The following is a 26745-nucleotide window of genomic DNA, read 5'->3' as shown; positions in this document are numbered from 1 at the left end:
AAACAGGTTGCTTGCATAAATTGATCCCTCCGTGAAAATAGATTAAATAACCCTTAATTTGGGCACTGATATATGTCGTTCTCATAAACACATTTGATTACAAAGATAATGAGGTGTATTTTATAATTAGTTGCCGACTCAGGCCTTGTGCATTATTGTCAGGTTTCGTACTTGGTTCAGAGAAGATGAAGATAAATATCGTGAGAAGTAAGACAGCAGGAAAATATTTCGGAAATGGACAGTAAGCCTCTAATAGCATTTATTCTAGAAGCACCAGTGAAACAAAAGGCTAAAATCTGAACAATTTTGGTTGGTCTATGTAGCGATAGCACGAAAACTTTGTGTCTCTTAAATTCTGTGGTGCAGTTTGACGGAAAAACTATGATATATCTAAATTGGTTCCTTTTACTTTAAAAAATTACGAGATACTTTCGTAGTTACATATTTTATATCAAAAATGTCAGCTGTTCATTGACGTAGTTTTCTCTTTGTACGACATTCATTGAGTAGTTAAGAAGGGGTTGTGTACTTCGTTGTTTATGTTTGTACCAGCTGTGTTGTGGACTAGCGTTCATGCGTAATGGAGACGTACGTAAAAGTTGTTATTGAATTTCTAACTTATACTTTTTTTATGCTCACGTATATTACCCAATATTTTTTTTTCTTCAGAATAAATGCCAACGCTGCAATTCTCAGCAATTATGAGGTAAGTTTTGCTTATTGGTTGTGCTCAAGTAATTTAAGTGTTACTCATTATGATGAATAATGTACGTATGCTATGGTAAACTCTCTTCCTTCACGAGATATAATTCATGATGCTACGAGTGACCTAACCCAGAATTTTGGATTGCCGACAAAAGATACTGGTACTATTATAAGAACTATATATATATTTTTTTCTTTTTTTTTACGTATGGTTGTGTTTCAGGAGATATTTTATGTCTATTATAAGGGCATTGTGTGCACCTGTACAATTTGTAGCACACCTGCACTTCATGCATATCCTAATTAGTTTTTCATTTAGTCCATGTTGTTTTCTAATTATCGTTATTTATGTTGAACCTCATGATATTAAAGATCGGCAGTTGAAGAGCGCAATTTGACAGGCGCTAACCATATCATTTACAATATTTCACAATGTGAAGGTTGAAAGCATTGTCTCTTAAGAAGTAGTGATATTAGTTTGCACAATCCTGTTCACAAATTGTCTATGGAGATTTAGGTTAGATGGAGATAGAGAATAGCTGATATTCCTTCATCCCCAGGTTGATAATTTAATAAACCCACATTGTTCACAAACAATTTATCCTTGGATGTTGTCATGTTAATACTACAGAGTTTCATAGGTTCTGTGTAATGCAAACTTCAGAATCTGAATAATTAAAAAAATTAAACTATGCCCGAACAGGCCATGAAGGCCTAACGGGTCGACAAAAGCGTCCGATCCCACGGGTCGGCTTTGACGTAAGGGTGTTGTCGTGTGTGACGTCATGACGGCGCGGAGTTTGGTTTGAGTGTGGCTGTCTCCAGTTCTGTTTTATCTTATTTTATTTACTTTTCTGATCTTTTCGTTCTATCTCGTGAGATTTTTTTTTTTTAATTTAAAGACACTTATTACTTATTTTAATTATCTATTTCCTCGAATTTCTGTGTTAGTTTATTATATTTATCTTTCTGATCTGTTTGTTCTATCCCGTGAGATTTTTTTTTAAAAGACAAAAAACACTAATCAGCTACTGAAGCATCTTTATCTTCTATGGGTTGCAGGGGTTACGACTCCTGGGGAGGTGGGTGGGTATTCATGCATGGCTGTCTTCACTTACACGTTGTAGCTACGCAAGGTGTCTAAATTTCTTTATATTTAGTTTGCACACCACCCAAAACACCCCATTTCCTGCACTTGTCCCGTTAGTGTCATTAGGCTTCTTGTGGAAAGTGTGTGTGTTTGTTTTTGTTTCCGCCAAATTTGTGACGTCATGGGTCAAAGCAGACGGGTGGGATCGGACGCTTCCGTATTTCCGGCCTAACAGTATTGACAGGCCACCGTGTCATCCTTAACCCACAGGCATCACTAGATACAGATATGGAGGAGCATGTGCTCAGCAGAGCACTTTCCTAGCCGATTTGTTAGTTTACAAGACCAGAGCTACTACTTCTCAATAAAGAAGCTCCTCATTTTGCCTCACAAGGGCTACGTGCACCTCACTGGCCAACAGTCCTTGGCAGACCGGATGGTCACCGATCCAGGAGCTAGCCCAGCCCAGCAGCACTTAAGTGATCTGACAGGAACTGGTGCGGCAAGTAATTGGATAGGTAAAGAAACTACTCACCAAGTGGTGGCAGAAGAATGCACATACACATTAAAAGGTATTTCAGTTTGCAGTAGATTTTTTATCTATCCAATTAAATTTTCAAATATTAATTGTTTTTGTTGACGAACTTCAAAATCTTGAAAGCTGCAGAATACCATTGTTTTTATATGTTTGTCTCCACTTCATGCAAATGACAACTCCTTTCCCCATAATTGGTCAGCAGTTACATGATGCCTTGATGTATCCAAATACATCTAGTAATCCCTTTGTCAGTATTCAGAAAGACATTTAATTTGACTACAACTGAAGGTCATTGATTTTTTTAATGATAATTTTAACTAATTTATGATGACCTTATTTTCCCAAAAAGTTAAAGCTCATAAGTAAATGAATTGGTTACCTTTGTTGAGTATATGTTTGGTATTTGTTGCAGCATTGATTTCATGTAATGTTTATTTTTGAGCTAGCTGGCCGACTTGCTTGCTTGCTTCCTTCCTTCCTTCCTGTTAAACTTTTGACATATTTGTCGATTCCTGCGTAATTAGGGTCTAAGTGCAGTATTTGCTACTTCAGAGATAACATCCATGTTTGTAAAATTGATTATTTACTTTCTGCTTTCGAATGTATGTTTCTATATTCCTGTCTGCATCACTTTGAACATGTTGTAGGATTCCTTGGGCTAAGTTTAAATCAGGCCCAGCGCCATTCAGGGCAGTGTTTCTCTACCACTCTTAGGTTGGCAATGTGTCAGTTTCACATAGCCAATAGGAGGTTACTTTCACAAAATCAGTTGAGGGATGAGAAACGAAGCAGTGAATTCAGTAACAAAATAGAAACCACTCGCTTCTTTACTCTTGCCACATATATTTGAATCTTTTTCCGAATAAGTCACGAATTACGAGGTTGTCGTTAAATCGGGGCCCAATGATACAGCTTTAATTGCTAAAAATAAAATAAAGAGTTAAAGTCATAATTTTGGCTGTGGGAATCATTTCACTGCTTTTTCTGAATGTCTTAATATTTCTTAGGTCGCAGTATATTGTCTCTTGATTTGAAACATTGTCCATCCACTGCTCTCTCATTGGTTGCATAGAGCCAGCAAATGACGAACCCTCCCCTCCCCTTTCATTACCATCACATCTCATGGCAAGTGCTGACAACATGCTGCATTAAACACATTTAAGTACACCACTGGTTCTGATCTAGACTTTTACCATTGCAATAATTTAAATTTCTGCTTCAGGTTAGCTTCTTTTCATCATTTTTGAGAGTTTTAAGATATGTAACGTTGCACAGAAAGTTAGCCCAAGTTAAAGGGTACTTACTATAGCTCTGTCGCTCAGATGATGAATTGATAGACTATGCAGATATTGGTCCATCTACACAGGCTTCCTGTATATTGTGTTGTTCAGCACTCTCCATCCTTCTTAATTATGATGCATGAAACACTAATTGAAACGTGTCTGTCACTGATTTAGTGTTATGGTGTTTCATTTTATCCTTAAGTTTAGTAGACAATAAAGGCACATTGTTTTGGAACTTTGACCCACATATACTATCATCTTCCTTTGTCATATGACACTTTGTGACTGCACAAGTAACTGTTAGCTATGGAATACAATAAAATAGAGGTATCCAGAACAACTAGCTCATAATTGTAAATATTCATTCAAAATGTTCAGAAAGTTCCATACTGTTTACATGGGCACATGACATTGGAAACACCATACAAAGACTGCACTTTGTCTCCTGACAATTTGTATTCAATAGACACACTGTCAGATATTATGAAACTGAGGTGTGTGAAACTATGCTCTTTATACGCCCCTCAGGGCTATGGTGACTAGAACTAGTTGGATTTCACCAAGTGCTTAAAATAGTGCTTAAGGAAAAGTCTAGTTTAAGTTTTGATACAGACTGTGGAATTCACCAAGAATTTTGACCTCAGCTATGTAACTAATTGTTGCGTTATATTATTGCATTAGTTTTGTCTTGTGAAAGAGCGCAACCTTGGATGTGTAGTCTACTTGGATAATATTCAGAAAGGAAACTCTGGGTACCCTCTGAGAACCTTAAGAGCAATCATACCCAGAACATTTTTCTTTCACACAAATTTAGATAAGCTATTGAATCCACCTGGAGTTAAAGATTTTAACGTATCTTCCCAAAAGCCAGTTAACCATTGAAGGCATTAACCATCTGCTAATAATCAGTGTGTCTAAATTTGATGGTAAAATTTTGTACAGAATATAAAAAAAAAGAAGGGACGAGGGGAAAGGGGGAGGGGATTGGATTATCAACTGATACCATTACGTCTAATGGAAATGATAATACCATGATAAAGATACATTTGAATAATCACAAGTCATTTCACCTCTGCACAAAAACCTCAGACTTGCAAACAACATTGAAAGAAAAGGATGAACCAAATCATACAATGAAGAGAGCCAGTGAAACTGGTACATCTGCCTAATATTGTGTAAGGCCCCTGTGAGCATGCAGAACTGCCACAGCACAACGTGACATGGCCTCAACTAATACCTGAAGTAGTGCTGGAGAGAATCGACACCATGAATCGCCGGCCGGAGTGGTCGTGCGGCTCTAGGCGCTACAGTCTGGAGCAGAGCGACCGCTACGGTCGCAGGTTCTAATCCCGCCTCAGGCATGGATGTGTGTGATGTCCTTAGGTTAGTTAGGTTTAGTTAGTTCTAAGTTCTAGGCGACTGATGACCTCAGAAGTTAAGTCACATAGTGCTCAGAGCCATTTGAACACCGTGAATCCTGCAGGGCTGTCGATAAATCCATAAGAGTACAAGGGGTGGAGATCTCTTCTGAACAGCACGGTGCAAGGTATCCTAGATGTGTTCAATAATGTTCATGTCTGGGGAGTTTGGTGGCGAGCAGAAGTGTTTAAACTCAAAAGAGTTTTCCTGGAGCCACTCTGTACTAATTCTGGATGTGTGGTATGCCATTGTCCTGCTGGAATTGTTCAAGTCTGTTGGAATGCACAATGGACATGAATGGATGCAGGTGATGAGAGTGGATGATTACGTATGTGCCACTTGTAAGAGTCATATCTAGACAGTTCAGGGGTCCCATATCACTCCAACTGCACACACCACACACCATTACAGACCCTCCACCATCTTGAACAGCCGCTGCTGGCAAGCAGGGTCCTTGGATTCGTGAGGCTGTCTGCATACCTGTACACATTCATCCATTCAGTACAATCTGAAATGAGACTCGTCAGACCAGGCAAAATGTTTCCAGTCAGCAACAGTCCAATGTCAGTGTTCACAGGCCCCCGGGAGCTTTGTGTCATGCAGTCATCAATGGTACACAGGTGGGTTTTCAGCTCCAAAAACCCATATCGATGTTGTTTCGTTGAATGGTTTGCATGCTGACACTTGATGGCCCAGCGTTGAAATCTGCAGCAATTTGCGGAAGGGTTGCACTTCTGTTACATTGAACAATTCTCTTCAGTTGGCATTCTACATCTACATCTACATCCATACTCCGCAAGCCACCTGACAGTGTGTGGCCCCATTCTTGTAGGGCCTTTTTCCAGCTGCAGCCATGTCTGAGATTTTATGTTTTACTGGATTCCTGATATTCACAGTACACTTCTGAAATATTTGTACGGGAAAATCCCCACTCCATCACTACCTCAGAGATGCTGTGTCCCATCACTCATTCGCCGACTATAACTCCACATCCAAACTCAATTAAATCTTGATAACCTGCCATTGTAGCAGCAGCAACCTATCTAACAACTGTCCCAGACACTTGTTGCCTTATATAGGTGATGCCAATCGCAGTGCTATATTCTGCCTGTTTACGTCTATCTGTATTTGAAAACGCACACCTATACCAATTTCTTTGGCGCATCAGTGATTGGCTCCATGATTCAATGAAACATGAAAGTATTCAAAGTTCATGCTGGATAATTCCAGCTGTTGCTTGTAAAACTCCTTTGCACGTGCATTTCCTGAAGTCGCATGTCAAATATCCTGACATTGATAAACTACAGTTCTATCAGAGGCGGTCAATAAATAATGAATGAAACATCTTGCTTCTAAAGCAGCTTGGTTTTATTTAGTATTTAAATACACCTTATTATTCCCCCTGCGCCCCCTTTCCCCAACAATCTCTGTTAATGGGCTTATGCCACCTTACTGGGAGGGCCTGTCTGTATGCCTGCATGGTACTACCAGTCTACTGGTCAACATCAGAGCCTACATCTTCCTGCATCAATAACCTACCCATTAACCAATTCTGCTTCCACCAGAGTGGCTCCCTCTTGGATCTCACAGATAGAAGTCCGAAGGTGCGAGATCAAGGATGTAGGGTGAATGAGGGATAAGAGTCGAATGAAATTTTATGAGCTCCTCTCAGGTGCGTAGTCTTCTATGAGGCCTTGCATTGTCATGGAGTAGTAGTAGTAGTAGTAGTAGTAGTAGTAGTACAACAGTTAAATTTTTGTGGCAACGAATATGCTGAAGTCATTTCTTCAATTTCCTGTTGTTAGAACAATAAACTTTTTCTTTGGAGGAGAGGTGGGATGGTGCTACTCCTTGGATTGCCATTTTGTTTCTGAATCAAAATAATGGACACGTTTGATCACCTGCGACAATGTTTGAAAAAAAGTGCCACAATCATCCTTGTAACACAAGAGCAGTTCCACACAGATGGTCCTTCATTGCTCTTTATGGTATTCTGTTAGACAACAAGGAACCCAATGGATACACACCTTTGAGTACCCAAACTCGTGGATGAATTTCAGCACTACCAACAGAGACATCTATTGTGCAGCATGGTGTTTGTTTGGAATCTGTCGATCACCTCAAATGAGTGTGTTGGCATGTTCCAGCATTGAGGAGTCACAGCTGTGTGCAGCCAACAATCATGTGGAGATTGGACACTAAAATAAGTATGATTTTTATATGTCAAGGCTATATATATATATATATATATATATATATATATATATATATATATATATATATATATATATATATATATATATATATATAAAAACAAAGATGATGTGACTTACCAGATGAAAGTGCTGGCAGGTCGACAGACACACACCAAACCTCTCTCCCAATCCGAAACCTCTGTCCTATCCAAAGGCCTCACCTTCAGCCCCACTCCCAGATTCAACCAAACAGCCCTCGTAAAAATACTTTCCTCCAAACCTCTCTCCCAATCCGAAACCTCTGTCCTGTCCAAAGGCCTCACCTTCAGCCCCACTCCCAGATTCAACCAAACAGCCCTCGTAAAAATATCAGTCTCCCACTTCCAGCTCCACTCCCTCCAAAACCTCAAAATTCCAAGCAACACAATCTGGCACCACAACACCCTAATTCTGTAGTTAACCTTTCCTCCAAACCTCTCTCCCAATCCGAAACCTCTGTCCTATCCAAAGGCCTCACCTTCAGCCCCACTCCCAGATTCAACCAAACAGCCCTCGTAAAAATAACACACCCGTCAACTCCTATCCTTAAAAGTCCTCAATCTTTCCTCTCCCACATCCACACCGGCTATTCAGAGCATCCTCCTACAGGCCAACCGCAAATTAGAACAGCATGCCACCCTTCACCTCAAAAAACTATCCAATCTCCTGGTTTCCCACCTCCGGAAAGGCAACTCACTCACCCTTCACAGCCTTTCCAGCGAACCTCAACCACCTCTCATTGCACACAAAACCAGTCTCTCCCATCTACTCAGTCTCCCACTTCCAGCTCCACTCCCTCCAAAACCTCAAAATTCCAAGCAACACAATCTGGCACCACAACACCCTAATTCTGTAGTTAACCTTTCCTCCAAACCTCTTTCCCAATCCGAAACCTCTGTCCTATCCAAAGGCCTCACCTTCAGCCCCACTCCCAGATTCAACCAAACAGCCCTCGTAAAAATAAATGTGTGTCTGTCGACCTGCCAGCACTTTCATTTGGTAAGTCACATCATCTTTGTTTTTAGATATATATTTCCTACGTGGAATGTTTCCCTCTATTATAACTCATATATAGAGTGAGTGCTTCCTTTTACAGTATCACATCATTGTAATTGACATTTTATAACATAACTGTGCTATGTTGATCAGAAGAACCACTTGGCAGATTTTGTAAAGTTTGTCAAAGAACTCCATTTTGCTGCCTCCTTCTTTAAAAATAACAAGGCCCACATTGTACTGCAAATATCTTCTCTGTCTTTTCTACAAGTTCAGTGGTTAAGTGATTAGTACCCCAAGTGCACATCAGCTTCCTGCCTGGCTTCAATACTGCTGTACTCAAAAAAGGATAGTGAAGCTGAGTCTGCATATGTTTAGAGAAAAACAGTTGCATTTTAGTGCCACAACAACATCAAAGACTTATACTGGAAGAAAATTTCTCCATTGATAGTGTAATTAATGTTGCAGCCTGGCAGTGCATTTTTGAAGTTTCAAGAAATTGTGGGCCGAGTTCAAAGAAACTTGGACGTTTTCAAAAGACAGTGGTAAATCAAGTATAATGAGCAGGCATGCAGTGATTTTGTAATGTTTAGCCATTATTCTAAATCATTAAAAAAACATGTTAACATAAGTTAGGAGCATTTTTCTGGGATGGGGAGAAAAATATTGGGGAACAGCAATAGTGTAAATAGTGGTAGGCCTCACGCACTTTTGTGGCTTGATCTCTTCTGGTAAGCTAGATCATTTAATCGAGCCCACCTGGGAAGAGGGTAAACTGACCTACCCCTTTAAAAGCTTTAACACTTTCCTTGTTAGGTTGTTCCAGGGTTGGGCAAGATACACATGGCATTCTGTAACAATTAAGATAGTTGTTCTCCTGTATCATTTTCGTAATATCTGGGTTGTTCACCGTTTCCCTGAAGCCTCATTTAGATCAGTTAAGATGGCTCTTTGAAAACAAAACTGACTTACTTCCAGTTAGTGATAGATGTGTTCTCAGATAGTGTATGTGACCTGTAATAGACTCTCGATCACGAGTATCAATCAGCTGCTTACTTTTCGAAGAGACCACTCAATAGCCTATTGACAATAGGTTTTAGAAACAGTGAAGCAAATCATTCCTATATGTGGAGCATTTTACCTACTTATTGTAATTGTAAGAAATTGTGATAGTACATTAAATTAAAATGTAACGTCTATCAACTCCAAGAATGCGATTTTAGTTTTCTGCGTACTGAACCATGACTTTTGACATTCCGTTTATGACATACTCTGACCATTTTTTCTAACAGAACTGTGTTCCTCAGTATGACATATGAAGTGCCAAGTCTTCCAATTAACAGTATATCATCAACAATGACTCCAGTAAATATTCATTGCTTATAATGTTTTCTTTTGCAAACCTCGCCACCACTGTCAGTAACAGATAAAGCATACATGATTCTATTGAAGAAAGCCATCTAATTAGCTATTGCAAATGTCATCTTTCCATAATTTCTGCTGGATTCAGTTTCAAATTAGCTAATTACAATTAATAGCTGCAAACAATGTGATATTAATTTTCAGTGATTGTCTAACCACTATACAAAACAGGAATTGTTTTTCTTTCTTTTTCTATCTGCATCTCGTCAGGCACATGAAAATATTTAATATTCCCTCCACCCCACCTCTTACTATCTGTACACAATATATAATGGCTTCAAGCAATGATAAGTCAGAAACCTGGCTGTGGTTGTCTGTAGGGTGTAGAGCACTACACTCTGGCCCTGGAGGTCCAGGGTTCAGTCACAGATAGGGGCAAGGATTTTTCCTTGTTCCAGCTCCTCTGGGTCAAATGAGTGCCAGGAATCTTAGCCAGATGTAAAAGGTTGCTGGAGATCAACTACCATCCCCCGCGTAGTGCCGCTTCAACAAATGGCTGTACTTTAATTACAGCCAGGCCAATTGCCTGATCATCGGCTTACATCATAGAGTTTACCTTTGTCTGGAGTCAGGTAAATTACTGTCTACAGTCGGTTCCATTTGTATACTTGCACAACAGTGCTATCAACATATTACTGAAGGTGTGTTGTGTATTGCAGAAAAGTTTTTCCAAATATTAATCCTACTTACAGCAAGTTGAGGCTTGGTCTGTCGTATTTAAACTGTAGGTCCCACTGTCAGTTCAGAGATCATAAAGAGTCAGTGAGCCATGCCTAGTAAAGCACAGTGATGTTCAAATCCATGTTCTTGAGGATACTTCATTTTCTCCAGGCATGTATGCTTTAATTGTACAGGGAGTGGGGCAAATAAGTGTGATTCGAATGAGTGGAAATTCCACATGTACGCCCACCACATGATCCACACTGGTTCCTTTGAGCATGTGTACACAATCTTCATACCTGACAGAGTAGTTAGCAGAGGGCAGTCTGGCCGTGACCTTAGCTCGTCACCCAGGTTACCTGACCTGTCAGTGTGTGATTACTTTGTGTTGGGAGCCCTAAAGTCTAAGGTGTATTGCAACAACCCTCATAGTCTTAAAGAACTGCAGCAGAGCATGTTATCTTCAATGGAGAGCCATCATCAGATGAAGAAGTAACTTCAGGTGTGTCACAGGGAAGCATGTTGGGTCCCTTGCTGTTCATGTTCCACATTAATGACAGACAACATTATTAGTAAAATCAGGCTTTTTGCTGATGATGCAGTCATCTATAATGAAGTACTATTGAGAGGAGCTGCATAAACATTCAGTCAAATCTTGATAAGATTTCAACATGGCGCAGAGATTGGCAACTTGCTCTGAATGTTAAGAAATGTAAAATTTTGCACTTCACAAAACAAAAAAATGTGGTCTTCTATAATATCAATGAGTCACTGCTGGAATCGACCAATTCATACAAATACCCAGATGCAACACTTTGTAGGGATATGAAATGGAATGATCACATAGGTTCAGTCCCCCCAGGGGGTCCACAACTCTTTTGTGGACACGTGCGTAGCGAGCACGGGACCCCGAGCTAATGTGGCCCTCCTTCCTTTCCGGGCTGCATACCTTCCCTTCCCTTTCCGCATCCCTCCCCGTCCCCCATCTTCGCCCCCCCCCCCCCCCCTCACCTCTGGCTATTTCCTTCCCTTTCTCCCCCTCTGGGAGTATGGTTTGTGCCTACGTCCGGAGACGGACGCTCGAAACTTTTCCGACTTACTTGCTTTCTACACTTACAAGTCCTCGTCCTTCCTCTGTCCTTCTCTTTTCCTTCCCTCTTCTCCTTGCCCTTTTCTCCGCTGCGGCGTTTGAGACCCCCTCTTCTTTCCTTTCCCTTTCTCTTTCTTCCTCCCTGTGCGTGTCTGAAGGCCGACCCACGCACTTCCATGCGTAGCCGGTGACGGGGTAACGCGTAATTCCCCGCCCCGGGTAGACAGGTAGGACACGTACGTACCCCCTGGTAACGGCCAGGCCCAGGGAGGGGTGATTACCCGAGCTGATACCTTCCGAAAGTGCCGATTGGTCCCTCCGTCCGTTTGTTGGGAGGTGTGACCTGAGGTGTGAACAATCACCTAAGGCGGGTGTGCCCTCGGTGAGGGCCCCCACAAGGGAGGAGCGCGCCATCGGAGACGCCGGTAATCATGGGGGATTCTTCCGCAATGGTTTCCTCACCTTCCACTATGTCTGCTCACAAACGTAAGTTCACTGAGTCTCAGCCACAGACGGTTCTTCCATCGTTACCACAGTTCCTTGTTGTTTCTCGGTCTGACGACGGTCACGACTTTTCCACGGTCAACCCTTTCATTATTCAGAAAGGTGTCGACGCAATTGCGGGTCCCATAAAGTCTTGTTCCAGATTACGGAATGGTACCCTGTTGTTAGAAACACACAGTGCCCTCCAGGCTCAAAAATTGCTGCGTACTTCTCTGCTCCACACCTTCCCTGTCCGGGTGGAACCGCACCGTACCTTAAATTCCTCGCGTGGAGTCGTTTATACACGCTCCCTCGATGGATTGTCTGACGAAGAAATTCAGCACTACCTGTCTGACCAGGGCGTCACCGCTGTTCATCGGGTTATGAAAAGGGTTGACTCGAACATCATTCCGACCCGCACTGTCTTCTTGACATTTGACAAAGTTCAACTCCCATCAAAAATCAAAGCAGGCTATGAGATAATTTCCGTTCGCCCTTATGTCCCAAACCCTACGCGTTGCTATCGATGTCAGTGGTTCAATCACACCAGCCAGTCCTGTTCCAATCCGGCCAAATGTGTTACGTGTGGCAAGGATGCCCATGAGGGTGCTTGTCCACCTCCATCCCCTCACTGCATCAACTGTTTGGGTGACCACGCTGCTTCCTCTCGAGATTGCCCCGTTTTTAAGGACGAAAAGCTGATCCAGGAAATAAGAGTGAAGGAAAAGGTGTCGACCTTTGCTGCTCGAAAGTTACTCGCCAGTCGACAGCCCACCGTGCCTCAGAAAGGAAAATACAGCGCTGTCCTTGCTTCTCCGCGGTCAACAAAGGAGGCGGCCACGCAGACTTGCGACCTCACATTTAGTACCACGGTCGTCAGATCGGCCAGCGCAAAGATCGCCCGTTCAACCTCACCTCTTTCGCCTGCCCACTCTATGGCTCACCCTTCGTCGGGTTCTGCTAAATCTCGAGCCCAAAAGTCAGACGCCAAGTCTTCAAAAAAAGAGCATTCTCGTGAAGAGTTTTTACGTACTACAACTTCACAACCATCGGTTCCTCCTTCATCTAAACATACCTCCAAGAAGGCTACGAAGAAACACAGTTCCTCTCCTTCTCCGCCAAGGCGTGTCCCATCTACAGCACCACCTGGCGGAAATCGCCCTCGGCCATCTTCTGTGTCGCCGAGGCGCACTGTTGGTGGCCGGTCAACTGGCCGATCGTTGGTGGCAGGAGCTGCTCCTGACCAACCTATGGATCAGGATCTTCTGCCTTCGACTGAATGCCATTCCATGCTGTCGGTCGCAAGCTCTGAGCAGTCGTTGAGTTGACAGCACCCTTGGTGACGTTCCTCCCTTTTCTGTTCACCCAATGTCCATTATCCACTGGAATATCCGCGGCATTCGCGCCAATCGGGAGGAATTGTCGATCCTCTTACGATCCTACTCGCCGGTCATCTTCTGTCTTCAGGAAACAAAGCTGCGTCCCCATGACCGCTTTGTTCTCCCTCATTTTCAGTCCGTCCGATATGACCTCCCCTCTGTTGAAGGCACTCCAGCCCATGGAGGACTCATGATTCTGCTCCATGATACTCTCCATTATCACCCAATCCCCTTAAACACTTCCTTCCAAGCTGTCGCCGTCCGTCTTTCCCTTTCTGGGTACACGTTCTCTCTTTGTACGGTATACATTCCATCGTCTACACCAATGGCACGAGCTGATCTCCTTCATCTTCTTGATCAGCTTCCACCCCCCTATTTGTTGGTTGGGGACTTCAATGCCCACCACCCGCTTTGGGGATCTCCACATCCTTGTCCACGTGGCTCACTGTTGCTAGACGTCTTCCACCAAGCGGATCTAGTCTGCCTCAACACTGGGGTCCCCACATTTTTATCTGCCTCCACGGCAAATTTATCCCATTTGGACCTTGCGGTTGGTACTGTTCCGCTAGCTCGGCGCTTCGAATGGTTCGCCATTGATGATACACACTCGAGTGACCACTTTCCCTGTGTTCTTCGACTGCAGCCTCAACTGCCATATATGCGCTCGCGACGCTGGAAGTTTGCCCAAGCCGATTGGACACTTTTTTCGTCTCTAGCGACATTCGATGACCGTCGCTTTCCCAGCGTCGACGATGAGGTCACACATTTTACCGACGTTATTCTCACAGCTGCGGAACGTTCAATACCACGCACCTCCGAATTGCCCCGGCGCCCTCCAGTTCCTTGGTGGAACGAGGCATGCCGTGACGCAATACGTGAGCGGCGACGTGCTCTTCGCATTTTCCGTCACCATCCAACTTTGGCCAACTGTATCCGATATAAGCAGCTCCGTGCGCGATGCCGTCGCGTCATCCGCGATAGCAAGAAGGCAAGCTGGAAATTCTTTATTAGCTCATTTAACAACTTCACTCCCTCCTCGGAAGTTTGGAGTCGGCTTCGACGGTTCTCAGGCGCGCCTAGTTTCTCCCCGGTCTCTGGGCTCACTGTCGCGCATGATACCTTAGTGGACCCCGACGCAATTTCTAACTCATTGGGTCAGCACTTTGCTGAGATTTCGAGCTCTTCAAATTACCCGCCAGCGTTTCTCCCGAAGAAACGTGCAGCGGAAGTGCGACATCTTGCTTTCTCCTCTCAAAATCGCGAAAGCTACAATACTGTTTTCTCCATGCGCGAACTCCAACATGCACTCTCTTCTTCTCGCTCCTCCGCCCCAGGACCGGATGGTATCCATGTCCAAATGTTGCTGCATTTATCAACCCATAGCCTGCGTTACCTCCTTCGCCTTTATAATCGAATTTGGACCGACAGTACCTTTCCCAGGCGATGGCGGGAAGCTATTGTCGTTCCCGTTCCGAAACCTGGAAAGGACAAACATCTCCCCTCTAGCTATCGCCCCATTTCTCTCACGAGTAGTGTCTGTAAGGTTTTGGAGCGTATGGTGAATTACCGTTTAGCTTGGTGGCTGGAGTCCCGCAGTCTTTTAACACCAGCCCAATGCGGATTCCGAAAGCATCGTTCTGCTGTTGACCATCTTGTTGCTCTCTCCACTTATATCATGAACAATTTTCTCCGGCAACGCCAAACGGTAGCAATATTTTTTGATCTGGAGAGAGCGTACGATACCTGTTGGAGGACAGGCATCCTCCGCACACTGTTCTCTTGGGGCTTTAGAGGCCGGCTGCCCCTTTTTCTTCGCGAATTTATGGCAGAGCGCGCATTTAGGGTGCGGGTGAACACTACTCTCTCCCGTACTTTCTCCCAAGAAAACGGGGTACCCCAGGGCTCCGTGCTGAGTGTTGTACTGTTTGCCATCGCCATTAATCCAATTATGGATTGTCTCCTTCCTGATGTCTCGGGCTCCCTCTTTGTGGACGATTTTGCGATCTACTACAGCTCTCAACGGACCAGCCTTCTTGAAAGACGTCTTCAAGGATGTCTCGATCGCCTCCACTCGTGGAGCATCGAAACCGGCTTCCGTTTCTCACCCAGTAAGACCGTTTGTGTTAATTTTTGGCGACGTAAGGAGTTTCTTCCGCCCTCCTTACATCTAGGTCCTGTCAACCTTCCGTTTTCCGACGTCGCTAAATTCTTGGGTCTTATGTTTGACAGAAAACTGTGCTGGTCCTCCCACGTTTCCTATCTTTCGGCTCGCTGTCTGCGTTCCCTTAACACCCTCCGTGTCCTGAATGGTACCTCTTGGGGAGCGGACCGAGTGGTCCTTCTCCGCCTCTATCGCGCCTTAGTGCGCTCGAAATTGGATTATGGAAGCATAGTCTACTCCTCTGCTCGGCCGTCTATTCTTCGGCGTCTCGACTCTATCCACCACCGTGGATTACGTTTAGTGTCTGGAGCTTTTTACACCAGCCCTGTGGAAAGCCTTTATGCTGAGACTGCTGAACCTCCGCTGTCCAATCGGCGGGCAGTCCTTCTGAGTCGTTATGCTAGCCATCTGTCTTCCATGCCTGCTAATCCAGCCCATAACCTTTTTTTCGATGCCTCCTTTGATGTCTGGTATGCAGGCCGCTCCTCCTCCCTACTACCCCCGGGAGTCCGCTTCCGTCAACTGCTCCATTCTCTTTCCTTCCGCTTTCCTAAAACCTTCTTGACAACTTGGGGTACAGCACCGCCTTGGCTCCGTCCCCGGATCGACTTGCTCAGAGACCTGTGTCAATTTCCCAAGGATGGTACCCCTCCACTTGTTTACCGTCAGGCATTTGCTGCTCTATGTGCACAAATGACGGAAGCCACATTTATTTACACCGATGGCTCGAAAACATCGTTAGGTGTAGGGAGTGCCTATATTGTTGGCGACACCCCAAATCACTTTCGGCTTCCCGACCAGTGTTCGGTTTATACTGCGGAGCTTTACGCTGTTCTCCAGGCTGTCCACTACATCCGCCGCCATCAGCGGATACAGTACGTAATCTGCTCAGATTCTCTCAGCTCTCTCCTAAGTCTCCAAGCTCTTTACCCTGTGCACCCTCTGGTCCACCGGATTCAGGACTGTCTGCGCTTGCTCCACCTGGGGGGCGTCTCAGTGGCGTTCCTCTGGCTCCCGGGACACGCTGGTATCTGTGGAAATGAGGCGGCCGATATAGCGGCCAAGGCTGCAGTCTCTCTTCCTCGGCCAGCTCTTCAGTCTCTTCCGTTTACCGATCTACGGAGCGGTTTATGTCGCCAAGTTACTCATTTATGGCATGCGCATTGGTCAACACTTCCCCACAATAAATTGCGGGAAGTGAAAGCCCTTCCTTGCGCTTGGACCTCTTCCTCCCGAACGCGTCGTCGGGAGGAGGTAATTTTAGCTCGACTCCGGATAGGGCACTGTCTTTTTAGTCATCGACATCTTTTAAGCGGTGATCCTCCCCCACTCTGTCCCCACTGCTCTCAGCTGTGGACGGTCCGACACCTTTTAATTGAATGCCCCTATTTTAATCCGTTACGCTCCCGTCTACAGCTCTCGCCTGATCTATCGTCGATTTTAGCAGATGACACGCGCTCAGCTGACCGCGTTCTACAGTTTATTAGTGACAGTGAAATGACGTCAGTCATTTGAAGCTTTTTTTTGGGGACAACCAACCCCTTTCTATAGTGGACTTTTAAGCATTCCTTCTGCCTTTAGTTTCTCAAATTTTCTGACTTTGTTTCCATTGCTGCTGATTTTAAATTTCGTTTTTTTTTCCTGTTTTCTACGTCACGGGCTGGGCGCTAATGACCATAGAAGTTTTGCGCCCTAAAACCACAAACAAAAAAAAAAAAAAAAAAAAAAAAAAAAAAAAAAAACATAGGTTCAGTCATGGGTAAAGCAGGTGGTAGACTTCAGTTTATTGGTAGAATACTGGGCAAGTGCATCAGTCTACAAAAAGAGATTGCTTACAAATTACTCCTGTGACCCATCCTAGAAAAATTCTAAAGTGTGTGGGACCCGTACCAGATAAGACTAACAGGGGATATTAAACGTATACAGAGAAGGGCAGCACAAATGGTCACAGGTTTGTTTAATCCATGGGAGATTGTCACAGAGAAACTGAAATGACAGACTCTTTAAGATAGATGTAAACTATCCCAAGAAAGTTTATTAACAAAGTTTCAAGAACTGGCTTTAAATGATTACTCTAGGGCTATAGTACAATCCCTTACATATTGCTCAAACAGAGATTGTGAGGATAAGATTAGAATAATTAGTGCACATGCAGAGGCATTCAAACAGTCATTCTTCCCCCGTTCCGTACATGAATGGAACATGAAAAAACCCTAATAACGGGTCCAAGGGATGTACCCACTGCCATGCATCTCATGTTGGTTTGCGGAATATAGATGTAGATAGAAAACACCACCAGTTAAGAAAGAGAAGACTATACTTCAGAGCATCCATCTTCAAAGGATGTTGCTAATATTAAGAAGGTATGACAAGTGGGTAAAAATATTTTTTATTGTTGTGAAGAGATGTTACGTGTTATTTGGAGAAAAAAACATAGGGAAAAAGAAATTAAGAAACTGCTTAACACATTGACTGCCCTGTGGCCGGCAGTGGGCACAGCAGACGGCTCTGCAGTGCTGCCACAACCGGCCTTGTGCCAGTCAACCAACGTGTCAAACATCAAGAGGTGGTGGGGGGGCGGGACAGACCTACCTAAGAATTTATTATTTAGTATTCTCTGTAATCATAACATTTTGATTTTGTTTTAGATTGCATTAATATTTCATTTGTCTCTTATTTTAAAGGTGTGGATCTTGTTACAAGAAATTCGAGGAAAAAAACAGCATAGTAATGCATTTGGTCAGCTAGCCACTATCACTTACGAGGTAACACAATTTTGTTTTGTACCTTCCAGTATAAATGGTTTGAAGATTTGCTCTGATAAAAAGGTTGGTCATGCTTAATTGTGATTTTCATATTTCAGACTACACACTACTTGCAAGATACTCCTTGCAGTCAGCAGACACCAGAAATTATTGAAAATTTTCTGCGTGCACTTGAGCCTTTCAAATTAACAAAATCAGAGAAAGTTATGCTGCTTAACAATCCACCAACAACACCTTTGGAAATACAACTGGTAAAATGAAGCTGTTTTTAATTTTTATACAACTTAACCTATAGTGGCTTTCTTATCAGAATTTTAAAGCTCAACTTGTCACAATAAGCTAGATAGATTTTTCAAATCAGAATTGACAATCACAGTGTATTCCACTCCTGCCAATGTTGAGAAGTATGCATTGTACTGTCACATTTCTGCACAACTCACTCTGTGTTCGTTGACAGGATTTAATGATTAAGCAAAGTTTTAAAAAGTGAATGCAAGTTGGCAGCATAAAACCATATGATTAATATGAATTCCACTTTCATAAATAAGTGATATGAACAAACGTTGCTGTATTTTTTTCTTTAAGTCTTCTGAATCGTTTGATGCGTCCCACCATAAATCCTCTCCTATGCCAACCTTTTCATCTCAAAGTAGCACTTGCAACCTGCATCCTCAATTTTTTGCTGGATGTACCGAAATCTCTGTCTTCTTCTACAGTTTTTACCCTTTACAGCTCCCTCTGGTCCCATGGAAATTATTCCGTGATGTCTTATCAAATGCCCTGTCATCCTGCCCCTTCTTCTCTTCAGTATTTTCCAAATATTCCTTTTTCTTGTTGGTTCTATGGTGAAACTCCTCATTACTTCCTTATCAGCCCACCTAATTTTCAACATTCTTCTTTAGTGCCCTATCTCAAATGCTTCAATTCTTCTCTGTCCCTGCTTTCCCACAGTCCATGTCTCATTACCAGATAATGCTTGCTCGAAACGTACATTTTCAGAAATTTCTTCCTCACACTAAGATATATGTTTGATACTAGTAGACTATCTCTTGGCCACTAATGCCCTGTTTGCCAGTATCTAGTCTCCTTTTTATGTTATCCTTGCTCTGTCCATCATGGGTTATCTTATTGCCTAGGTAAGCAATTCCTCAACTTCATCTACTTCCTGTCCGCCTCAGGTAGCTGAGTGGTCAGCGCAACGAAATGTCGTACCTAATGGCCCGGGTTCAATTTCCGGTTGGGTTGGAGATTTTCTACACTCAGGGAATGGGTGTTGTGTTGTCCTTATCACCATTTCATCCCCATAAACACGCAAGTCACCGAAGTGGCGTCAACTCAAAAGACTTGCACCAGGCGAACGGTCTACCTGACAGGAGGCCCTAGCCACATGGCATTTCCGTTTCCATCTACTTCCTTTATCATCAATCGTGATGTTGATTTTCTCATTGTTCTCATTTCTGCCACTCCTCATTACTTTCATATTTCTTCGATTTACTCTCAATACATGTTCTGTACTCATTAGATTGTTCATTCCACTCAACCGATCCTGTAATTCTTCTCCACTTTTATTGAGGATGTCATCAGTGTATCTTAACATTGACATCCTTTCATCTTGAGTTTTAATCCCATTCTTGAACCTTTCTTTTATTTCCATCATTGCTTCTTTTCACACATATGTTGAACAGTAGGGGCAGACGACTACATCTCTTTCTTACACCCTTTTAAATCTGTGCACGTCATACTTTGTCTTCCACTCGTCTTGTTCATATTGTTTATTATCTGTGTTTCCCTATAGCTTCCCCCTATTTTTCTCTAGCTTTCAAACATCTTGCACCATTTAACACTTTTCCCAGGTCAACAAATCGTGTGAATGTGCGTCGATTTTTCTATAGTCTTGCTTCCATTATCAACCCCAACAGCAGAACTGTTTCTCTGGTGCCTTTACCTTTCCTAAAGCCAAACTGGTCATCATCTAAAGGATCCTAAATTTTCTTTTCCATTTTTCTGTATATTATTCTTGTCGACAATGTGGATACATGAGCTGTTAAGCTTATTGTGTCATAATTCTCGCACTTGGGTCTTCCAATCTTGAGAATTGTGTGGATGATGCTTCTCCAAAAATGTGGTGGTATATCACCAGTCTCATACATTCTACACACCAATGTGAATAATCATTTTGTTGCCACTTCCGCAATAATTTTAGAAATTCTAATAGAATGTGATCCATCCTTTCTGCCTTATTTGCTTTTAAGTCTTCCAAAGCTCTTCTTAATTCTAATTCTTGATCCCCTATCTTCTTGTCACATCATCAAGTTAGTTCTTGCTCTCATAGAAGCCCTAAGTGTACTCTTTCCACCTATCTGCTCTGTCTTCTGCATTTAACAGTGGAATTCACAGTTCATTGACAGGGCTATTTTCATCAGAATTGACAGCAAACCAACACTGACAACAATAATTCAGGTATACATGCTGGTATTGCAAGCAGAAGATAAAAAGATAGGGAACGTATATGAGGAGATTGAACAGGTAATTTAGTACGTAAAGTGAGATGAAAATCTAAGTCATGGGGGACTGAAATGCAGTAGTAGGGGAAGGAGTAGAAGAAAGGGTTACAGGAGAATATTGGCTTGGTAGTACAAACAAGAGAGGAGAAAGACTAATTGGGTTCTGCAATAAATTTAAGAGGGTTATAGGAAGCCTAAGGAATGAAGAGATGTGCTTTAAGTTCTGAGAGTCTATAGATCCTACTATAATGAATAAATCAATAGGCAGTTCAGTGAAGAGGAATGGACATATTCAAAAAGGACAATCGCACAAGTGGGGAAAGAAAAACATAGGTACAAGGAAGATAACTACAAAGAAACCACAGGTAAAAGAAGAAATACTTCAATTGAGCATTGAAAATACTAAGTACAAAATGTTTAAGAAAAAACAGGAATACAGCAGTATAAATTACTTAAGAATGAAATAAACAGGAAATGTGGTTAAGTCAATGCAAAATGGCTGCAGGAAAAATGTGAAGGAATCAAAAAAGAAAAGATTGTTGGAAGGACTGAATCAGAATGTAGAAGAGTTAAAACAACCTTTGGTGAAATTAAAAGCAAGGGCGATAACACTAAGAGTGTGTATCTGCTTCTGGGTATGGCTTACAATCCAGTACCTGCTTTCAGAATCTCTGCCTGACCATAATGTAATCCAGCTGAAATCTTCCAATATCTTCTGGTCTTTTCAGGTATACCACCTCCTCCTCAAGTGATTCTTGAAAAGAGCATTCCCTTTAACCCTCTTAAATTTATTGCAGAACCCAATTAGTCTTTCTCCTCTCTTATTTGTACTACCAAGCCAATATTCTCCTGTAACCCTTTCTTCTACTCCTTCCCTTCCAACCACATTTCAACCCCCCATGACTTAGATTTTCATCTCATATACGTTCCCCATCTTTTTACCTTCTGCTTGCAATGTCAGCATGTATACCTGAACTATTGTTGTCAGTATCGGTTTGCTGTCAGTTCCGATGAAAACAATCCTATCACTGAACTGTTCATAGTAACTCACTCTCTGCCCTAGCTTCGTATTCATAATGAATTTTACATCATTTATATCATTTTCTGATGCTGTTTGTATTATTCTGTACTCATCTGACAAGAAATCCTTGTCTTCTTTCCATTTCACTTCCCTGGCACCATATACATGTGGATTGAAACTTAGCATTTCCCTTTTCAGATGTTCTACCTTCCTTACCATGCTCAAACTTCTGACATTGCATGCCACAACTCTAGTCTGTAATTCTTTTCAAATGGAGAGATGATCATGACACTTCTTCAGTCACAGGCCGCATGTCCTGTGGATATTCAGGATACACATTGTTTGTCTTCAATGCAGTGGCTTCCATATCCTCATGCCATTGATCATTGCTGATTCTTCCACCTTTTAGGTACAGATTCCCACCCCAAGTACAAGAGATGGCCCTGAACCTCTGTACACTCCTCTGCCCTTTTGACAAGGCCATTGGCAGTATAAGGGTGACTTCTTATGTCAGAAGTCTTCGATCGCCATTACTGATGACTTTTATTCAAAATTTGAGCAGTGATAGGGTTCAAACCAGGGATTGAGAATGTACTATCCTTGGATCACAGGTCTTACTGTTACAAACAAATTTTAAGTGTACTTAGTTTAACAGATGTTCTGCTGTAGGTTGGTTAAACAGTCAAGTGTTTAGTAATAAGAATTTTAGATAGTGACTTCATCAGGGTGAGATCTTCAGTGGAATTTTAGATTATGTTAGAAAACCACAGAACACGAGGAGAAAATATGTAGGCTTTAGGCAGAGTTATGATGTGAAAAATTTAAACTATGCCACTTAAAAAGGGAAACCAAGAGTATGCTGGGAAATGGTGACAAGTACATTGAAACTTCATTTCCAAATAGATTTGGTTGTCATCTAAACTAGAATAGGATGGGACTCGTACAGAGTAGAGGAATGTAGGTGCAGGAGACCAAGAATACGAACACAGACCTGCTGTTAGGTTGCAGGGAAAATCAGATTCAGAGTACCAGGTTGCAAGTTTTGTGAGGATGCTGAACATGTAAACATGGATTGCAGGAGGGCCCCTGGGTGAACATTGGTGTGATGTTAGTGAACAGGTATCTGAGCAAACCCACCCTGAAAACAGCATGATCCCACATTATTAAGCTCTCTTTTAGGGCCAGTCAGTATACAGGTCGAGGTGGAAAATACCAATTTCAGTTTTGCAGGGAGTACCTTTTTGACACTTGGTTCAAGAATCATGAAAGAAGGTTGTATACATGTAAGAGACCTGGAGATATTGGAAGGTTTCAGATAAATTATATAATGGTAAGACTGATTTAGGAACCAGGGTTTAAATTCTAAGACATTTCCAGGGGCAGATGTGGACTCTGACCACAATCTACTGGTTATGAACTGTAGATTAAAACTGAAGAAATTGCAAAAAGGTGGGAATTTCAGGAGATGGGACCTGGATAAACTGACAGAACCTGAGGTTGTAGAGTCTTTCAGGGAGAGCATTAGGGAATGATTGACAAGAATGGGGGAAAGAAATACAGTAGAAGAAGAATGGGTTTCTTTGAGTGATGAAATAGTGAAGGCAGCAGAGGATCAAGTAGGTAAAAAGACAAGGGCTAGTAGAAATCCTTGGGTAACAGAAGATATACTGAATTTAATTGATGAAAGGAGAAAATATAAAAATGCAGTAAACGAAGCAGGCAAAAAGGAATACAAACGTCTCAAAATTGAGATCGACAGGAAGTGCAAAATGGCTAAGCGGGGATGGCTAGAGGACAAATGTAAGGATGCAGAGGCTTATCTCACTAGGATAGATACTGCCTACAGGCAAATTAAAGAGACCTTTGGAGAAAAGAGAACCACTTGCATGAATATCAAAAGCTCAGATGTAAACCCAGTTCTAAGCAAAGAAGGGAAATATGTGAAAATTACCAAACTATCAGTTTAATAAGTCACGGCTGCAAAATACTAATGCGAATTCTTTACAGACGAATGGAAAAAGTGGTAGAAGCCGACCTCGGGGAAGATCAGTTTGGATTCCATAGAAATGTTGGATCATGTGAGGCAGTACTGGCTCTAAGACTTATCTTAGAAAATAGATTAAGGAAAGGCAAACCTGCGTTTGTAGCATTTGTAGACTTAGAGAAAGCTTTTGACAATGTTGACTGGAATACTCTCTTCCAAATTCTGAAGGTGGCAGGGATAAAACACAGAGAGCAAAAGACTATTTACAATTTGTACAGAAACCAGATGGCAGTTATAAGAATCGAGGGGTATGAAAGGGAAGCAGTGGTTGGGAAGGGAGTGAGGCAGCATTGTAGCCTCTCCCCATTGCTCTTCAATCTGTATATTGAGCAAGCAGTAAAGGAAACGAAAGAAAAGTTCGGATTAAGAGCAATTGAACGGAATGGACAGTATCTTGAGGAGGAGGATATACGATGAACATCAACAAAAGCAAAGTGGGGGTAATGGTCGGGTGACGCTAAGGGAATTAGATCAGGAAATGAGACAAAGTAGTAGATGAGTTTTTCTACTTGGGGAGCAAAATAACTGATGATGGTCAAAGTAGAGGATATAAAAAGTTGACTCTCAATGGCAAGGAAAGCATTTCTGAAGAAGAGAAATTTGTTAACATCAAGTATATATTTAAGTCTCGTGAAGTCATTTCTGAAACAAATACTTTCAGAAACGACTTCCTGACACTTAAATATACATTCGAGGGAAGTGAAACATGGACGATAAATAGTTTGGACAAGAAGAAAATAGAAGCTTTCTAAATGTGGTGCTACAGAAGAATGCTGAAGATTAGATGGGTAGATTATGTAACTAATGAGGAGGCGCTAAATAGAATTGGGGAGGAGTTTGTGGCACAACTTGACTAGAAGAAGGGATCGGTTGGTAGGACATGTTCTGAAGCATCAAGGTATCACCAATTTAGTATTGGAGGGCAGCGTGGAGGGTAAAGATCGTTGAGGGAGACCAAGAGACGAATACACTAAGCAGATTCAGAGGGATGTAGGTTGCAGTAGGTACTGGGAGATGAAGCAGCTTGCACAGGATAGAGTAGCATGGAGAGCTGCATCAAACAAGTCTCTGGACTGAAAACAACAACAACAACCACCCTTTTGACATTGGCCCATTCTTAGATTTCACACTTTATGGATATCTCTCACCCAGCAAAAAGTTACAAGTGAAAAGAAAAAAGTGCAGGTGACTCTGTACTTTTACCCTCCTTACACACCACACTTGCACAATTATGACCAACATCCATAACTTCTGTTTACTGCAGGTTTCTTGGGAATATTAAATTTCTTGACATTATAATGAAAAGGATAGAGTTCGCACCTAAAAGGCCTCCTGAATTATCCAACACACACATTCAGCTTGTATACACACATGACCATTGTCTCTGCCTGCTTGGGCCAGACTGTGAGCAACAGCATATGATGGTAGAAGCAATCTGGGTGGTGGGGTAAAGAGGAACATGGAGTGGGGAGAGGGAGGGCTAGCAGGGTAGGGGTGGGGGGATGGTAAATTGGTGCTTATGAGAACATACAGGGTCAAGGTAGTAGAAGGGTAGGGCAACTAGGTACAGCAGGAGATTAGATGGGAAGGGAGGCAGAAAAGGAGAGAAGTAAAAAGACTGTGGATGAGTTAGTGGAATAGAAGCTGTGCAGTACCAGAGTGGGAGGAAGGGAGGGTATATGCAGGCAAAGAAAAGTGACTAATGAAATTCTTTGAGAGAGAAAACAGTTCTATGCATAAATTGACACAGATTTAGAAAGCATCGCTTGTGTGAAACTCAGCTTGCCTCTCACATTATGTCCTGCGAGCCATAGAATGAAAAGCAAATGGCAGATTCCATATCCCCAGATTTTCATAAAGCGTCACCCTGCAGACTTTAACAAAGGCCCAAACATATGGAGTAGGCTTGAAGACTTCTTTAAACTTTTTTCTTCAATTGACAGAACTCGATACATTGTTGTGGATGGCAAGTATGCGCAGGAAACAAAGATGTCTTCTGGGATGCCCCTGTTTTCTGCATAAACAAACAATCTGATGAATGTGGTGGCCAGTAATCTGCGACCATTTGCTGAAGATGCTGTCATCATTGAGTGATTGTAGGAGGATACAAGATGACTGAGATAGGATTTTTATTTGGTACTGCAATCGTGAGATTGTTCTAAATATGGAAAAATGTAATTTAATGCAAAATAATAGGAAGAACAATCATATAATGTACAAATGCAGTATTAGTGGTGCTCTTCTACATATAGTCACATCCATTAAATATAGGCATAATGTTGTGAAGTGACATAAAATGGAATGAGCTTGTAAGGTCAGTTGTCAAGAAGCCAAAGCTTTCAACTTGAAGAATAATGCTAGGAGAGAGTAGTTATTCAGATTCACAGTTGTGTGTTTAATCTTGGGGGGAGAAACTGTGTAGGGAACTGATAACATTCATTCATAAGTTTGTACATTAATTCTTCGTAGTTCAGAAAGATATTAAATAAATGTGTGTAATATACAGGCCATTGTGATTGTTCTATGGTTAATGAAGGTTCCATCACAACATTTTTCAGTATGTGTGATAAAAATTACAACTGTTTATAATAGTTTGCAAAGCCAACATGTTTTCAGTTTCATTTTTTTTTCTTCCCCCAGATGGTTGAAGAGAGTGAAGACAGACTCACAGATGAGCAAGTTGACCAATTGCTACAAGTTGTGCAGGACTGTCAATTGGTTACTTAGATACATGGTTGCCTTTATTATTATTTGTTAACATATACAAGTGACCAATTCCACAAATATAAATATTATAATTATTTATTACAATAAATAGAAAAATAATAACTGCACTACCTCTTCTGATCTCCTAAATCTTCAATGCTATCTTCATCAATCTGGAAGGAGAAAGAAATTGTTTATGTAATAGTTATTTTCACAATACATGTACAAGAGAGGACATGCTGATT

At 42.1% G+C, this 26745-nt stretch overlaps 2 protein-coding genes across 3 annotated transcripts in view; one reads left to right on the top strand and one right to left on the bottom strand.

Moving 5' to 3' along the window:
• The first annotated feature begins 204 nt into the window (after window positions 1-204).
• On the top strand, window positions 205-26628 carry LOC126478179 (DNA-directed RNA polymerase III subunit RPC9). Its single transcript, XM_050103679.1, has 5 exons — window positions 205-588; window positions 670-706; window positions 18145-18225; window positions 18324-18476; window positions 26435-26628. Exons 1-5 carry the CDS (start codon window positions 581-583, stop codon window positions 26519-26521), a joined length of 366 nt encoding a protein of 121 aa, XP_049959636.1. The 5' UTR covers window positions 205-580; the 3' UTR covers window positions 26522-26628.
• LOC126478153 (density-regulated protein homolog) overlaps window positions 26514-26745 on the bottom strand; it is a 54667-nt gene continuing 54435 nt past the window's right edge. For both annotated transcript variants that reach the window (XM_050103678.1, XM_050103677.1), the window contains exon 6: window positions 26514-26673. In XM_050103678.1, the coding sequence (XP_049959635.1) occupies window positions 26629-26673 (45 nt within the window). In that variant the 3' untranslated portion in view covers window positions 26514-26628. The remainder of the gene's footprint in view (window positions 26674-26745) is intronic.

This window comes from Schistocerca serialis, chromosome 1 (genome assembly GCF_023864345.2).
Source record: "Schistocerca serialis cubense isolate TAMUIC-IGC-003099 chromosome 1, iqSchSeri2.2, whole genome shotgun sequence".
Classification (NCBI taxonomy): domain Eukaryota; kingdom Metazoa; phylum Arthropoda; class Insecta; order Orthoptera; family Acrididae; genus Schistocerca; species Schistocerca serialis.
This window is presented reverse-complemented; position numbering and strand designations above follow the sequence as displayed.